This window comes from Manis pentadactyla, chromosome 4 (genome assembly GCF_030020395.1).
Source record: "Manis pentadactyla isolate mManPen7 chromosome 4, mManPen7.hap1, whole genome shotgun sequence".
Taxonomy (NCBI): domain Eukaryota; kingdom Metazoa; phylum Chordata; class Mammalia; order Pholidota; family Manidae; genus Manis; species Manis pentadactyla.
Window position 1 is genome coordinate 138,753,079 of NC_080022.1, and position 17,776 is coordinate 138,770,854.

At 41.2% G+C, this 17,776-nt stretch overlaps 1 protein-coding gene across 5 annotated transcripts in view; it reads left to right on the forward strand.

Moving 5' to 3' along the window:
- The window catches only part of ZZEF1 (zinc finger ZZ-type and EF-hand domain containing 1), a 111,127-nt gene that overhangs the window by 59,457 nt on the left and 33,894 nt on the right, over positions 1-17,776 (forward strand). For all 5 annotated transcript variants that reach the window (XR_008997192.1, XM_057501014.1, XM_057501016.1 and 2 more), the window contains exons 27-36: positions 1,506-1,585; positions 4,857-4,950; positions 5,687-6,155; positions 6,830-6,994; positions 9,918-10,037; positions 10,754-10,915; positions 12,409-12,538; positions 14,249-14,387; positions 16,008-16,173; positions 16,767-17,029. Coding sequence is in view for 4 of the 5 variants with exons in the window: in XM_057501014.1 (XP_057356997.1) it covers positions 1,506-1,585; positions 4,857-4,950; positions 5,687-6,155; positions 6,830-6,994; positions 9,918-10,037; positions 10,754-10,915; positions 12,409-12,538; positions 14,249-14,387; positions 16,008-16,173; positions 16,767-17,029 (1,788 nt within the window). In the remaining variant the exon portion in view is untranslated. The remainder of the gene's footprint in view (positions 1-1,505; positions 1,586-4,856; positions 4,951-5,686; positions 6,156-6,829; positions 6,995-9,917; positions 10,038-10,753; positions 10,916-12,408; positions 12,539-14,248; positions 14,388-16,007; positions 16,174-16,766; positions 17,030-17,776) is intronic.

The following is a 17,776-nucleotide window of genomic DNA, read 5'->3' on the forward strand; positions in this document are numbered from 1 at the left end:
ATTGCTGAGTCCTTTGGATCTCACATTACAGAGTTTATTTCCTAATTTCTAAAACATCTTAATTATAGTCTCAAATCCTAACATTTCCTTTAAGAAGCTGCTCAAATAAATAAAACTACCTTGAAGCATGAATGATTTATGTAAACAACTTTCATATGGAAGAGTGTATCTCTGCTGGGGGGTGGGGATGGAGTTAACCTGTATGATTTTGAGAAAAAAAAATTCAGTATACAATTTCCATATGAAATTGTAGTAAGAGAGCTAGACTGTCTTTGTTACCTATGGGAACTTTCCGTAGAGGGATAAAAGCCTTGTGAAAGTTAAAAGCTGAGAAACAGAAGGCTTCCAGCAGAAGTGTTCCCCCAGCAACTTTTCAAACCATGCTCAGATGTCACGTATCTGTTTGCAGTAAAGAAACACACTCAAATGTAGGAACTAGAAATACTTCACTGAATACAGGCTGTTTCTAGAATACCTACCACTGTTGCTTTGAAGGAGACCCAGTTGGTCTTGGTTCTGTCTGTCCCTGCCTTTAAGGGCTATCCATGGATTCTTCAAGACTCAGCTACTTTGAGAGTGGTCCTTATCTAGCAGATTTGCTCATCTTTGTCTAAAAATTGGTCACCCTTTTGGGTTAGAAATGTATGGGAGAAGTTTTTCAACTACACGATGAGCTGAAGGACCATGTCTGGTTTTCTCAGCATTATGATCCCAGTGCCTGGTGTAGGGTCTAGCACATTCTAGATTCAAAAAATATTCATTGCATTCATTGGTTCAACAGTGAGCCTACTGTTCTAGTATATTATTCTTTGGTTATTAGATAAAGAGAGGGGGCAGGCCTCATCAGTGTTTCTTTTTGTTCTTTTTCTAATGATAAAAATAATATACATTCATGTAGAAACTTACAAAGTAAAGAAAATTTTGAAAGAATTCTCAACTATAATCTCACCACTTTGAAAACACCTCTAGTAACATTTTTGTATATGTACACCTGGCCTTTTATCTGGATATATTTATATGTGTATATATGTATATACATATACATTATGTTTTTAATATGTATACTTTTTAAGTAAGATAATTTGTTTATACTGTTTCATAACCAGCCTTTATACTTAATACATACATATGTATCATGAACTTTTTTCTGTGTCAATTATTTTTTACTTACTTTTAATTTTTAAAATTTTACTTTTATTATTTTTTATACCTTACTTTTATATTTTTACTTTTAATATTTTACTCACTGTAATAGTATGCCCACTTCAGATGTTGTTCATTTGAAAAAACTTGGTTTGAAGTAACACAGAGAACCCACTGCAGGTATTTGTTGTTGACTTGATCATTTTTTCCTTAAGCCTTTCTTACCACACTCAATGTGTGAGTGTCAGAGACAGGACTTTCTCTATATGTTAGGAGATTTAGAAGCTACTTGGTGCTTAATTACTGTTGTAGTAGTGGATTGTGTTAACTGAGTATCATCTCAACATCTCTCCTTTCCCCAGTAAACAGTAGGGGCAAGGTAGCCCTGAGCGAGGAGTTTGCACAGGTGTATTCCCTGGCAGATGGGATTCGAATATGGATGGTAAGATTTTCCTTTGCTTATGATTTTTATATATTTCGAGTTTTCCCACCATGGTATCATGGAATTAAGGTAAGTAACTCTCTTCTAAAGAATATAACTTTAGAAATTTAAAAAAAACTGAAGTACAGTGACATGAATGGATATAAAATAATGTAGAACCCTTGAAATCAATTTGGTGAGTGTTGAGGATGTTCAGAGTAAACAGGTTTCAGTAGAGCCCCCCTGTACATCCTTCAGTAACCCTGAAGGCCACTCTGTGGAACCTCTCAGACCAAGAGGAAGAGCATTGCTTTAGATACAGGAAACCCAATGACAGTTCTAGGCAGGATAGAGGCCACTCTCAAAGGAGAGGGATTTCTGTGTTTTAGAAAAGTGTTTCTGCAGCATTGTTTGTGATAGCAATAAACTGGAAGAACAAAAGGTCATTTGTAGAATGGACAAAAGAATTATGTCATTTTATAATACTGTATTACAATGTGAAATGATAATATAATATTATACTACAATGAAAGTGAATTAAATAGAGCTACATGTGTCAGCATGGATGGTGCTCATAACCATGATGATGAGCAAAAAAAAGCAAAAACAAGTTGTACAAGAATGCCTAAGATATTCCTTATATAATTTAAACACAAACCAAATCTATATGTTATGAACATAAATGTTAGTAAAATTATACAAATGCATGGAAATCATAAACACTGAATTCAGAAGATTGTTTTTATCTCTTAGGCATGGAGATGAGTACTATATATATATATATATTTTTTAAATATATTTACAATCATTAAATATATGGTAATTAGGGGAAAATATCTTTAAATAACTGAGTTGAGGATGGATAATGAAATCAAAAGCAGGAGACTAATTGTGGTAATTAGATGAGTATGTCTTCTGCTACTTAGGAGATGAAATAATTAGACTTTGTGATTGGCATGAGTGGTGCACAGAAGAATGGAATTGAGGACTCTCCCCATGATCCTGGTTTGGGTGACCTGGCAGATGGTAGGGGCACTGAACAGAGCAGGAGAAATGGTTTTGGATCTAGCAGTGGGCAGGTAGGTTCATTCTGAGACATGTTGAGTAGGAGGACACCTAGGTTATTAAGACATCTAGCAGGAGAATTTAGTAAATGTGAAAGAATCTAAATGGCAAATGCTTCATAGAAATGTCAAAGCAAAGTAAAAGTAACTTCAAATCATTGGTAATAGTTTTATTTAAGTGTATGCATTTATCCAGGAACATATATCCTTGGACAGAATCCACAATGATTAAAACATAGGTGGTACCCAGCATATAATGGGTAAATAGATGGAGGTAAATAGAACAAGACCTCTCAAAAGATACTAAAAGTTATCATCATCAGAATAGTAGGAGAATCAGAAGTGTGTTGACAGAGAAACCAAGTCAGTATAGTAGACAGTTTAAGAAAAAGAGTGTCTGACCATCAGCAGAACAAAAAGGCATCCTACATTATGGGAGAATATATTTGCAAATGACATATTCTCCAAGGGGTTAACATCCAAAATACATAAAGAACTCACACACCTCAACACCCAAAAAGCAAATAACCCTATTAAAAAATGGGTGGAGGATATGAACAGACACCTCTCCAAAGAAGAAATTCAAGTGGCCAAAAGGCACATGAAAAAATGCTCCATATCACCAATTATCAGCGATGCAATTTAAAACCACATATAGATTAATGCAAATTAAAACCACAATGAGATATCACCTCATACCAGTTAGGATGGCCAACATAGAAAAGAGTAGGAACAACAAATGCTGATGAGGATGTGGAGAAAGGGGAACCCTCCTACACTGCTGGTGGGAATGTAAACTAGTTCAACCATTGTGGAAAGCAGTATGGAGGTTCCTCAAAAATCTCAAAATAGAAGTACCATTTGACCCAGGAATTCCACTCCTAGGAATTTACCCTAAGAGTGCAGGAGCCCAGTTTGAAAAAGACATATGCACCCCTATGTTATCACAGCACTATTTACAATAGCCAAGAAATGGAAGCAACCTAAGTGTCCATCAGTAGATGAATGGATAAAGAAGAGGTGGTACATATACACAATGGAATATTATTCAGCCATAAGAAGAAAACAAATCCTATCATTTGCAACAACATAGATGGAGCTAGAGGGTATTATGCTCAGTGAAATAAGCCAGGCAAAGACAGACAAGTACCAAATGATTTCGCTCATCTGTGAAGTATAAGAACAAAGCAAAAACTGAAGGAACAAAACAGCAGCAGACTCACAGAACATAAGAATGAACTAACAGTTACTAAAGGGAAAGGGACTGGGGAGGGTGGGTGGGAAGGGAGGGAAAAGGGGAATAAGGGGCATTACGATTAGCACACATAATGTAAGTGGGGGCATGGGGAAGGCAGTATAGCACAGAGAAGACAAGTAGTGATTCTGTAGTATCTTACTACGCTGATGGACAGTGACTGTAATGGGGTATGGGGGGGGACTTGATAATGGGGGGAAATCAAGTAACCGCAATGTTGCTCATGTGATTGTATATTAATGATATCAAAATAGAAAGAAAAAAGAAAAAAAAATGAGTGTCTGATAAAGGCAGTTAACACAGACAGTTCAAATAAAAAGGACTTGGTGATTGACAAGACACATTGTAAATTATGCTTCTGGTTTAGCATAGGACATATTGCCAACAGACAGATGCCAGCCTTCTTTCCAAGACCTTTGACCTCTCATTTACTACACATGGCCTTCTGCCTGGGCTGTCAGCACTGTGGCCCACACTGTGACCTTGCCTGTGCTGGTACAGGAGCACCCTTCTCTGCCTGGCAGGCTTAGCATCACTTAGAGGTATCTCCTAACTCATGGTACAGTAGAGATCAAGTCTTTACAACCTCTGCAACAAACTGGGTATGTCGCCCTATCGTGACCCTTCACTTCTCTAGACCACTTCTGCATGTGTAGGAGGTTGTCTTCAGATAAGGGCCCCTGCAGCTCCAGTGTTCTAGAATTTTTAAAACAATAGGTGCATGGGTACAAACCCTTCCCAAATAATGTATAGTGAAAAGAAGGCAGTTTTGCAGATACAACTTTAGACATCTTCAAAGCCTGAGTTACTTTTTGGACAGACAGAAACAGCTCAGCCCTGTGAACTCAACAGCTGGGCAACAACTATAATGCTCTTCATGACCTCAGTGCTGTGTGCTTTGGAAGCAGTGTGCTAGGGCTGGTTTGCTGCCCTGCCTGGATAGCATAATCATGTGGCTCAAATCCTCCCCCAGTTAGAGGTGAAGCAAAAGTCCCTGATGAGCCTGGGGAACGAGGCTGAAGACAAGCGCGGGTCAGAGGCTGCTGAGGCCAACCCCGAGAGCCTGGGTGAGTGCGCTGACTCCCACTCTCCTTACTGGGTCTTCCGTTTCCATTATTTAGAAAGCCAGTGACCCACCTGAGGGAATATTTCAGTTGAAGCTGTGTTGACCTAGGGAAAGTAACACAGCTGTTAAGTGTAATTTCCAAGGATGTATCACAAATAGAAAAATCTCAGAGAGGAGTAATTGATCCAAATAGGAGTATCTTCCTAATTTCTTCTCCAAGGAGGCATCAGGTGCTTTTGGAGCCACCCCTTGTTATGTTTTTAAAGCATATTCCACTTTTTTCAGTGAAATTAAGGAATTAGTTACTTTTTTAATGATGATTACTTTATATTTTTTTTAGAGACATATCCTGAAGTCTTTATAGTTGAAATAGTATGTCTGGGATCTGCATGGCAGTCATCTGGGGAATGGGGGTGGGGGGAGGTGAGACAGAACCAGCCATGGATCGGTAACTCCCGAGCTGGGTGAGGGCTACACGGAGGAGTCCTGATCCTGTCTTTTCTCTGTATGTTTGCAAGTATCCACAGTAAAACCTGTTTCTAAGTGTGCTGGTAAATGCTAAGGAGATTTTGATTTGCATAATGAGGTTAAAATAATTCTGTTCTGTCAGTAGATGTGTATATCACTATATTAATGGAGATATTTCTTGTCCCAAATTTTTGAGCTTAAATAGAATGGTAGACGATAAGTCTAACTTTGACTTTTTTTTCATTATCTGTCTTGGCTTTTGCATTTAGCAAAAGAGTGTATTCAGAAGAGTCTTCTCTTACTAAAATTCTTGCCCGTGGGTGTAAGTTTGAAAGGAAGCTGTGACAGGTTGGTGACTGGAGCTGAGACTGATCATCTGCAACCCCTTGACAAGCGCCAGAGGACGAGCTCCGTGGTGGAAGAGTATTTCCAAGCCTCAGGATCTCCCGCTGAAGCAGCTCTTCCTGCTGTGGGAGACAGGAGTCCCAGCTCGGATGTCCAGCCAAAGCTGCCGCCCAGCGGTGGCCCTGCTGCCTCAGAAATGTCCTCTGCTACAGCTGAGGAGCCCTCGTCCCCTTGCACTCCCACCCGGCGGCCTCCCTTCACCCGAGGGCGACTCCGGCTGCTCTCCTTCCGATCAATGGAGGAAGCTAGGCCGATTCCCACGGTGAAAGAGAAATACCCTGTACTGAAGGATGTCCTGGACTTCATCAAAGATCAGTCACTCTCCCATGAGAGGTGAGCCGGCACTGGCTTTTTTCAAGCTGTAGACAACCAGTCTAGTCAAAGGCCAATTCATGCTAAAAATGAGCAAATAATAGTTGAAAGATAGATAGAGATTTGTTTTAGAAAAATTTGATGATTTTTTTTTCTTTTAAATAAATATTTTTTCACTTAGATTTGTACATTATCATACATTATTATATCTCAATGTACTGTTAGGATAAAAAAAGAAACATTTCTTTCAGTACCTGCCATTTATAAATTTATCTTATTTTAACCCTGGGAGAAGTTTAGGCTTTGATATTTTCTGTGGCCTACATCTCTGGAAAAAAAATTATTTGTGGCCTACATCTCTGCAAGTAATGCATGTTAAATTTCCTGTCCTAAGAATTAAGGCTTTGTCTCATTGGGGGGAAGTAAAGCTACTTAAGTTCCTTTCTGATCAGTTAATTTTTTAATATGGGTTGCTGGGTTTCCAGACAATTGGTGTGAACTGATTTGTAATGCTACTGAGTAATGACTAAAAGGAGCAAACTGGAATTACTGTCCTTCCGGAGTGATATTTCTGATCCCTCATGATAGTATTTTCTTTTTATTAATGTGGCATCAGAACTTGGCTGGTTGTGAGTTTTCTTTCTGCCCCAACCCAAGGGTTTTCTTGGTGTTACTGACTTGAGTTCTGTCTCCAGTGTTATAAAGGTTCTTTCCTTGAGGAAAGCCCAAGCCCAGAGCATCCTCGAAGTCCTGAGGATAATTCAGTATTGTGCAGAATCCCTCGGGCAGCCCCATTGCTTCCATCCACCTTATATACTTTTCCTGTTGGAACTTCTGACCTGCCAGAAAGAGTTTACCAAGTAAGTGCAAATTGCAAGTCTGCAAGGAAAGCAGGCCAGGGTCATTTTAAAGAAATCCTAATTGTCGGCTCTAATCAATAACCATCATTCCCATGTAGGATGCAAATCTATGATTTTGGTCAATTCATTCTCCCACCCTAGGGAAAAATGGGTTCTATCCTTTTTGTAAGTAAATACCATGAATATGTTTTTTTCCTCCTGATGTGTTTACAGTTTTATTTTATGGCAAGAATTATATTCCGCATATAACCTATATTCATCATTTGCTCCTGGAAGCTGTGAGCTAAATTTAATGCTCATTTACAGTAATGATATTAATCAAAGTACCTCACAAGGTTATTCTAACAGTCATTCAATAAATATTTTCTGAGTATTGACTATATACTGTACTAGGTGTTGCATATACATATATGTGTTTCTGTGTATATATATATATATATATATATATACACACACACATATATATTTCAGATATGGTGATTTCATACCGAGTGACCTAGTTTAGATGGTCAGGAAAGGCAGGCTGAGGAGCTGATATGTAAACCAGATGAACGGCTAGATGAGATTGAGAAAGAGAACTAAAGGCAGAAGGAACAGTGCTAAGGTCCATAGGGTCGGGGATTGACCCAGAGAACAGAAAGAAAGCCTTTGGGCCTGAGTGAGGTAGGAGAAATGGGAGGAGATAAGACTGGAAAATTAGTCAGGGACCACATCACATAAAGCTTTGTAGGATATGATTTTAGGTGTTTGGTTTTATGCTGAGTTGTAGATGGGAAACCCCTGGAGAATTTTAAGCACAGGAGGAGCATACTGTGACTTATATTTATAAAAGGTACTTCTGGCTACTATGTGAAAAATAGTGGAAGTAAGAAAAGCAGTTAGGAGACTGTCACAGTAGGCCAGGCAAGAGATGGTGGTGGTTTGGACCAAGAATAGTACTAGAGATGGGGAGAAAAGAGTGAGGTTCAGGGGGTATTTTGGTGACAGGGTGAGTGGAAGGAGTCACAGGGAAAGACAGTTGTAGGATTTTGGCTTGAGCAGTTGGGTGGATGTGATGCATTTCACTGAGGGAAAGAGTATAGAAAAAACAGATTGGGGTGAAATCAGAAGTTTCGTTCTGGCCACATTAAGTTTGAGCTACTTCTTTCACATCCAAGTAATGACAAAGAAAATAGAGATGAGTCTGAAATACTGGAAAGAAAACCAGAGCTAGGGATGGAATTTGGATGCTATCAGCATATAGAGATGGTATTTAAAGCCGGACCAGATGAGACCCCCCTGGGAAAAGGGCAGAGGTGCACAGAAGAGGGCTCAGGACTGGGCTTTAGGGGCACTTCTCTGTTTAGAAGTCAGGCAGAGGAAGTAGAGTCAGCTAAGGAGATCAGAAGGAGTGGCCATCAGGAGTGAAAACCAGGGGGTGACCATGACAAGCAGAATGTATCTCAAGAGACAGGAATAGTTAGCTTTGTCAAAGCTGATGTGAGAGGTTTTGAGCAGTAACACCCCAGATCTGACCACAGTCTTGCTGGAGCCTAGTTGAACTGGGTTGAGAAGAGAATGGAGGTCAGGGTGGGGTGGAGTGATAAAATGGAGAGAGAGACTATAGACAAGTAATTTAAGAAATCTGACCTTACTGGGGAGCAAAGGAATAGGGCATTGATTGGAGTAGATGTGGGATCAGCTGAGGGTTATTGAGAGCTGTTAGAGTACATTTGTCTCCTGGTGGGAATGAGTCAGCAATGAGAACTTGATGCAAGAAGAGAGGTGGCAGTTGCAAAAGCAGAGAAGTCAGCCTCTGACAGCCAGGGGGACTCTATATCAGTGGGAGCAGGATCGAGATGCAAGCTGGTTGGTAGGTTTTGGGGTGCAAAGATGGGGGAGTTTCTGTGATCACTTCTGTTTTTAAAAAGTAAGATACGAGGAGAGTTATCAGCTAAAAATGAAGGTTTGGAGGAAGTAGTGGCAGTTTAAGGAGAGGCAGAAAGTTTTGAAATAGTAATGAAAATTAAGAAAGCCAGTCTGATTCCCTGACAATTTTGAGTGCTTATTTGAGAGAGTGATGGTTTTTAATTTAAAATAATACTAGTCAGCGTGATTGTATGGTGTTTCCTCCAGCAACTCATTGCTGTTTTGATAGGTATAAGATTTTGCAGGCTAGTATGTGGAGGGAGAAAACATCAAGGGAATTAGTGATTGCTGAGGTGTGATTATGGTGATGGGCCGTGGAATCTTAAGCTGAGTGCAGAGAGTGAAAGCATGGCAGGGGGAGTAGATCGGGAGCAGGAGGCAGCGTCGTGGGTCGGGGCTCTTTGGGATCGGAAAGGCCAGGTGGGAGTCACAGGTGAGCAGCATGAGAGGTGTGGTCAGAGTAGGATGCTCAGAAGTCAGGATTTCAGATATAATGTTGTTCCTAGGGTGACAAGGTCAAAGCAGTGACCCTCAGACTGGGATGGCTGCAGGGATGGAGGAGAGTCCAGGGACAGACAGAGGGACTGGGGCATTGTTCCCACAGGCCTTGAAGTCTCCAAGGTATAGTGAGGATCAAGGTAGAAAAGAACGAGTGTGGTGCCAAAGCCATCAAGGAAGGGAGGCGGTGGGGGTTGAGGCATGGCTGTGTGGAGAGGATTAAATAAGGTGGTGATTTGTGAAAAATACCTCACATGGTATCTGGCACTCAGGTAGTGGTGGGAGGGGTGGTTTTTATATTAACCAAGATAAATAATCAGTCCCCCCACTTCTGCCAGGTGGATGGATTCACTTACTATTTTGTCTGTTACTTTCTGGAGTTATTATGGTGGTTTTAACTTCATGCACCACTTCGTTTAGCTTGCTGCTGTTTGGCTTTTTTTCATGTAAAGAAAAATGATTATTAAGTAAATGACATTATAGCAATTAAATGATCAGTGATTTCCTCTGTTTCTAGTTATTTCGGACACTTGGAGGGCTGTGGTGCAGATCTACACAAAGAAATTCGAGATACTTACTATCAATTTGTTCTGTTTTTGGTCAAAGCAATTAAAGGATGTAATAGCATAAATGACAGGTACTGGATAACTTCATAATTTCTAGGGAACAAAATTATTTCTGTTTTTTTCTGATTTTAAAAGAAATACATGTTCAAATGTTGAAAATATAGACAAGCACAAAGTAAAATAAAAATAACCTCTAATCTTACCATCTAGAGCTAATCGCTAATGTTAACTTACTAGTATATTTTCTCCCAGCCTTTTTTCTATATAGTGTGTACAGCTTTTAAAAGGGGATTTGTCTTAGTTTATCTAAGAAGTTGTAACCTGTTATTTCCAGTTTTTGATGTACTATGTGCAGTTTTAAAACTTGAGTGTAAAGCCATTCCCCGGTCTCCTCCAGAGAAAGTGGTTTAGATATAACCCTCACATCAGGTGGTTCTTCTCTACATCTAAATTGCATACCCTTGGTTAACTTGGGGTTAGCCCTGATTTTGCTATTTATCAGGAGGAGGTTTTTTTTACTACTCAATCCCTTACCATAAAATGTCCCCTAGGTAGTCCCAGCAGGGTGGAAACGTTTATGCTTTCAGAAGTCTTTTACTTAAGTTGTCCTTTAAAGAGGGTTTGTATAGAGTGTAAGAAATTTGACCAGAGATTGTAAGAACTGTCACCTGGAGCTCCCCTTTGCTGTCCACCGACAAGCAAACCAGGTCTCTGACTTTCATCGTTTCTGTTGTCCCCTCTAGTGGCAAGCAGCTCTGATCACTTTCCCCTTCATGGTCTCTTTCAGGTCCTTTCTGCCAGCCCTGTCCTGTGTTCAGACAGCCCTGCTCCACCTTTTGGATATGGGCTGGGAACCCAGTGACCTTGCCTTCTTTGTCGACATTCAGTTACCAGACCTCCTCATGAAAATGTCGCAAGAAAATATAAGTGTCCATGACAGTGTGATCAGGTGAGGACACAGTCCTGCATTCTGCGGTTCCTAAAGTAGATTAGGGAATACAGGGATCATAGCATAGGGGTTCAGAGCACAGACTCTGGAGCTACACTCTCTGTGCAGTGTCCTGGCTTTGCCACTTACTAGCTGAATGGCCTTGGACAATTTATTTAGCCCCTCTGTGCCTCATTTCCTCATATTTAGAGCTGGAGGTAATAGTGGTACCTACAGCATAGGATTATAGTGAAGACTAAATGAATTCTACTTCTCAATGTTTAGAACAGTGTCTGATGCATGGTAGTGTGTGAAAGTTGGTCATGGTGATATTGTATCTTCTGCATTTTGGGAGATCCTGATACACCTTGTTGAATTGATGAATCCTTTTCTATATTTTTTGTTATATGTGTGTGTGATTTCAGCCTCTATAATCTCTTGAACGTTATAAGGATTTAAGGTATGAGAAAAAAATAGTATGGGAAGCTTTTTTTTTTCTTTCCACTTTTAATGAGTGTCTCTTCACCCTGATCAAGTCCACTTTCCCATTAACCACTCATGTTTGTGGAAAAGAGAAAAGAGATTGGGAGAAGAAAAGCAAGAGGAGAGAATTAAGAGGAAATAAATAAATGACAACTTTCCCTCAAAAGAGAGATTCTGGGAAAAGGAGAGAGAACTAAAAGTGTCAACTTGTTGACCAGGCCTCAGCCATTGCCCTGCTGTCAGTGGGCACTCTTGGCAGGGAGAGGGGACAGAGCAAGGAGCACGCTTGTCGTTCCAAGCTTTGCCTGCTGGTAGAGTCCCGGGGGTGGAAATGCCAGTCCCTTCAAGCACCTAGCCCACAGCTGAGGATGAGTGGCCCAAAGCCAGTTTGCTGGAACGCATGAATGAACAAAAGTGTATTTGTTGGTTGATAAATATTTTACATGCTATTGAGCAAATCCTTTTGTATTTAAATTTGTGGTTGCTAAGGCAAACTGTAAACTGGAATTATGGAAATTGTAATTTTGCATCTATAAGAAGCCAGTGAGATTAGCTAAATGAAACACTTTATTTGAAATGAGGAAACTGAGGACCAGGCTGAATGCTGTGTCAAGGTCTGTGGCAGCCAGTGGGAGAGCCGAAGCCCCAGGGTCGCCCAACTACCTTCTCATGTCGATACCATTAGGGTATGCTGAGTGTGTCCAAATCAGACATTTAAAAAATTCCTTTTATTTGGCTCCAGTGCCTAGCACATAGTAGGTTCACCACAAATGGTTTTTGAGTGGAATTATGCTGTGTAGGTACAGCCTTTCAAACTCTGAACTCCTCACCCATTGTAGTCTGCCCTGTGTCTGCCTTTTTATTGGTATATATCTATCAAGCATCTGGGGCTTTGGAAACCAAATCAACTTCTTCCTCTCAAGTTAAATATGCCCCATTTAGTAGACCCATAGGGCGCAGAGTCTGCTAAAAAGCACTTTCCTTGATTATTGGGAGAGGCATGCTTTTCTCTCTTTTTGTCCTTCTTTCAGCCAATGGAGTGAAGAAGATGAGCTTGCTGATGCCAAGCAAAATTCAGAATGGATGGATGAGTGTCAGGATGGCATGTTTGAGGCCTGGTATGAAAAAATAGCCCAGGAAGATCCAGAGAAGCAGAGGAAAGTAAGACCTCTCAACTAGAGTAATCTGAAGTGATTTGCTAGAGTTTGGAGAGGAGAGTCTGCCTGGTGGCATGCCAGCAGGCTGTGTCCTGAGAGGGCCCTGGCTGGCAGCAGTACCTAGCGAGTGGGCTGCCACTGAATCTGGTCCTTAACACGAAGGGCCCCGAGTGCTTCCTTGACCACACTCAGAGAGTGGCTCCCGCCCAGAGAACTGGACTCACAGAAAATTTGCTCATGAGGCTGAAGTATAATGAAAGGTGCCAGTTTACTAATTTACAGTGAGAAAGGGAATTGCTGTAGGCCCTGGGCCCAGTGTCTTGGGTATAGCACATTCTCTTCCTGTAGGCAAGCAGCGTGGGAAGCCATGTTTCTTTCAGAAGGTTGCCTGGTGAGATGGAAGCAGCTATATACTCGGAATCAGTTACGTGATTCAACTGTGTAAAGGCATCAGGCTCAGATGGCCTGCTGTGTCCATCTTCATGTTGTATCTCTGTCACCATCACATTGTGCCAGGCACCTGCGGCCTCAGATTCATTAATGTTCTTAGTACTGTTTGCCTACTATGTGCCAGTTACTCTCCTATAGCACTTTCGTGGTGCTTGGATGGAGCACACCGACTTGGCCTTTGTGATTTTTTCTCTCATGTGTTAATACCTTCCTGGGAGCCATTCTGTAGTTCTAAGGTGACTTGGCATCCTTACTTGAATCTACCACTGTATGTTGACTGAGTGAATTATTTCCCTTATTTCCAGGCTGTAAAGATAAACTGTACTGTACCCTGCAGGTACTATCCAGTAAAACAATTTGTTTGCTCATAAAATGGTACCCTAACTATCTCCCCAGAAAGTGTTTTTAAGTGCCAGCAAACACTGCATCTTTGGCAGGGTTTCCTGTATCTGTGACACTACCCTTGTCCAAGTGTGCAGGCCAGAAATCTGGAAGTTGTTGTTAACCCTTCCCTTTGACCCCCGTATCCAGTCAGTCCCCAGGGTTCCTCACTCTGTCTCCTCGAGACCTCTCAGATCTGCCCACCTTTCTCCATTGTGATCACTGCTCAGTCCAGCCCTTATCATCTGCCATGGGTTTACTTCAACAGCTTCTGTCACTGTCATTCTCCTGACTAATCTTGCCCTCCTTCATCCATTCTTCACTCAATAACCAAAAGAACTTTTAGAATGCTCAAATCTAATCCCATTACTCTTTTAGTTAAAAACTGTCCGTGACTCCTTAAGCTAGCATTTGAGACGCTTTTGTGGTATAACCTTTCTAACTTTATCTGGTTACCCCTCTTCTGTACTGTATTCTACATAGTGAATTATTGCCAGTTTCATGCCGTCATCTTGGTCTCTCTTTGCCTTCTGTAGAACTTGCTATTGCTTTTATCTGGCACATCCACAGCCCTTACTCCCACCTAACTAATATCTATGTGCCCCTCAGATCTCAGCTAAGGAATTATCTCATTCAAAAAATTAATGACCTTCCTAAAACCCATTGATATCCCTCTCTGTGTTCTGTAAGCCTTCTGAATTTGCCTATCAAAGACTTGTCATGAGGGAATTCCCAAGTAAACACTAAGCTCCTTCATTTTCTAATCTTAGCACTTGGTACAATGCCTGATCTATCTTAAGTAGCTATTGAAGGATGGATAGATTAATGAATTGTGGCCATACCAGAAAGTCTGTTGGTTAATTGCATCTATTTCACCTTACAGATGCACATGTTTATTGCTCGCTATTGTGACCTGTTAAATGTGGACATCTCCTGTGATGGGTGTGATGAGATTGCCCCCTGGCACCGCTACCGGTGTCTGCAGTGCAGTGACATGGATCTCTGCAAAACTTGCTTCCTAGGTAAAGTTCTGGGCCTTAGTATTCCATTCCAAAAGTCATAATCATTTTTTTCTATTTTCTGTGATCTCATCATTCTTAAAACTCCCATTGTACTAAAAAAAATACCAGCCAGTGGTAGTCTCTGACTTGTTAGCAGATATGAGACTTATCTCCCCAACCGAATGATAAGCTCTAGAGCTCTGTTATCTGACATGCTTTTACCTTTCATCATGCTGGGTGTATGCTCTTGATAAACACTCAGGATTAATGAGTGTACATTCTGTTGAGTGTCCAGGAAATAATTTTTCCCTCTGATTCATGCCATGTTTCCAAGTAATAAAATACACACATACACACACACACACACAAAAGCAGACTTCAAAAAATTCTTAAATAATATTCTTAACTTGTAGGGGCTGAAGTGAAGCAGATCAATGGTAGTGAGCAGTTAAGTGCTCTTTCTGTGCATGGCCCAGTAGAAGAAGACACAACGCCTGCCCTGGATGCCTTTATAGTCTCAGCAGGAGACTTGACAAAACCACAAAAATGTGTGTTTCAGGACAAGAGTGTTCAGGCTGAGTTATAGATGAGCGGTTCAGATCATTCTGGAACAGTGCAGAAGTAGTAGCAATCACTGTTGCAGGCAAGGCTTATGGAGGAGGTAGGGTGTAATTTGGTATTTGAATAAAGTGAGAATTGGATAATGTGACGTTAATATTGGAGAATGCATCACCCATCGAAGCAGAGCAAAATCCAGGGACAGAGGAGCAAGAGTCTGTAGTATGTTTAGATGGATGCTCATAAGTATTCATCCAGCTGAATGGTGGATTGAGACAGGTGGGCCCCAGGCTTTGGGACCCTGAGCTACTAGGCTAAGGAATTTAAATGAGCCTGCAGACAATGGGGAAGGTTTTTCAAGCAGTATATCAACATGATCAGAGCCAGGCTAGAGGAAGGTAGTTCTGTTGGTATAACTTTCCTTAGGAAATCGGTCACAGCAGTGACAAGGGGATTAGTGATTGCACTGGGTTTGTAGCAGTGGGAGCAGAGTGGGTCCGATGGGAGGAGCAATGAGCAGGGTCTATGACAGGAGACCCACTGGTCTTTAGTGGGAAGCAAACCAGAGCAGTAAGTCTTTTTCAGAACTAACATCCTTTCTCACTCACTGGGGCTGCGCTTGTGGTCTGTTTTCATCTGTGATCCTGGAATAAAGAAATAAGAGCAAAAACCTGATCACTCCTCAGTGCTTCTTAACAGGAACACACAATAGATGGTTTATAGTTGACAGAGGAGGGGTCACAGGAGGCAGCTCACAAATTGGCAGGTGGAGTTGTTGCTGCCAAACATTGGTCTTAATGAGAATTTGATCAGACTTTGCTTGAAAAGGCTGGGCTGGTGGGGTTGGGGGTAGGGGATGCTGCAATCCACAAAACCATCACTAAGAAGTCCTGTGCCGAGAGGGTCGTTCATGTGCTCAGAGCCGCTGGGCAGAATAGCTTGGTGTCCAGAAGATGCCTGTGGCCCCTGATGTCCTGAGCAATAAATTGGAAACAGCCCAGCTCCTAGGGTTGGTCTGGGTTTGGAAACCTGCCCTCTAAGAGCCCTTTGCCCAATTCACTTCATGTGGCTGTTTTTCCCCAGGTGGGGTAAAGCCGGAGGGCCACGGAGATGACCATGAAATGGTCAACATGGAGTTTACCTGTGACCACTGCCAGGGTTTGATCATAGGCCGGAGGATGAATTGCAATGTGTGTGATGACTTTGATCTTTGCTATGGATGTTATGCGGCAAAGAAATATTCCTATGGGTATGTCTCAGATGACCTCTCACTTATAATGTTTTCTTCCTGTAGTCTTCTGATATTTTAAAATAATAAAACGCTTTTCATTATGAAGAGATTTCAAACATACCCACAGTAAAGAGACTAGTGCAGTGAATCCCCACATACCCAGGTTCAGCAATTGGGAAGATTTTGCTATGTGCTATTAGCTTATTCCTTTTTTTTTTTTTCTTTGTTTAAAAAGTATTTTAAAGCAAATTACAGACCTTAAATCATTTCCTTCCTACATATGTCATATCCATCTCTAAAAATTATGGGCATTTTCTTGCATCATCAAAATTGCCATTACCACACCCTGCAAAATTTCACAGTAAGGGTTTTTTATTTCACCTGGATTCCATAGTTAGACTTCTGTTGGGGGTGTGGGTTGTGAAGTCCTGAATTGGTATGTTCATATTTCTGGGGAGAGGGCCCATACCTGTCTTTAAGTTTTTAACAACCACAGCCCGAGGAGTAACTAATGCCTAGTTGTGACCTTGCACTCACTCCCCTAAGGCCCTGGTCTCCTTTTGGGAGCCTCTCAAAGGCTTGTAGTCCTTAAAAATGTCTTGCCTTTGCAGCCATTTGCCTACCCACAGTATCACAGCCCATCCAATGGTGACCATCCGGATCAGTGACCGGCAGAGGCTCATCCAGCCCTACATCCACAACTATGCCTGGCTGCTCTTTGCTGCCCTGGCTCTCTATAGCGCCCACCTGGCCAGCGCAGAGGATGTGGACGGTGAAAAGCTGGATGCCCAGGCCTGTGGCAGTGCCATCACTCTGCGAAGCCAGTGCATGCAACTTGTGGGGGACTGTCTGATGCAGGCTCACCAGGGAAAAGGTAATTGTTCCTCATGAGTGAAACCCAACCCTCAGCTATGTGTGAAGGAAAAGCCCCAGCAGAAGTCTGCGACTGTGTTCAGCTTGCGTACAACAACATCCAGGTGTCCATAAGGGGTGCTACCCACGTATGGAGCTTCATTGTAAATTCCCAGTGCGTTTGAAAGAAATGGTGGCATTAAAGTATCATATAATTTCTCTAAAATAAGTTTATGAAGGTGTAAAAAAAAATAATTTAAACTCTTGAATTCTGTGGAATGAAGTATTTTACTATTTGAATCTATCAGTCTTAACTTTGCCAAAGTGGTACATTTTTTAACCTAGAGTGCAAATCTGCTAACACGCAACAATGTTCTAGACGAGAGCTTTTTATAACTAAAATAGTTTGACTAATAATATATCTAAATGATTTTAACTTTACTGAGGGGTGCTATGGAGGAACAAACATGAATGTTAAACTTCTGAGACATTTAAATTCCTTTCAGAATAGTGGACTCTCCATTCTAGTAAACATTAGGGAAATCAGACTGCTATTAGGTAGCAGGCAGGTAATAGCAGTGTTTCAGAGCTCTTTGGTTATCTATTTGCCAGTGGGATTTAGAAATATAGTTCTGTGGGCTACTATAAAATGTTAATGTTCATGATTTTCTAGACAGTGGTACTGTTTCTTTTGTCTTCTATTTTAATAAAGTACAGGTATCCCTCACTATCTAAACTTTGGTGTCTGCAATCAAGAGCTCAATAGATT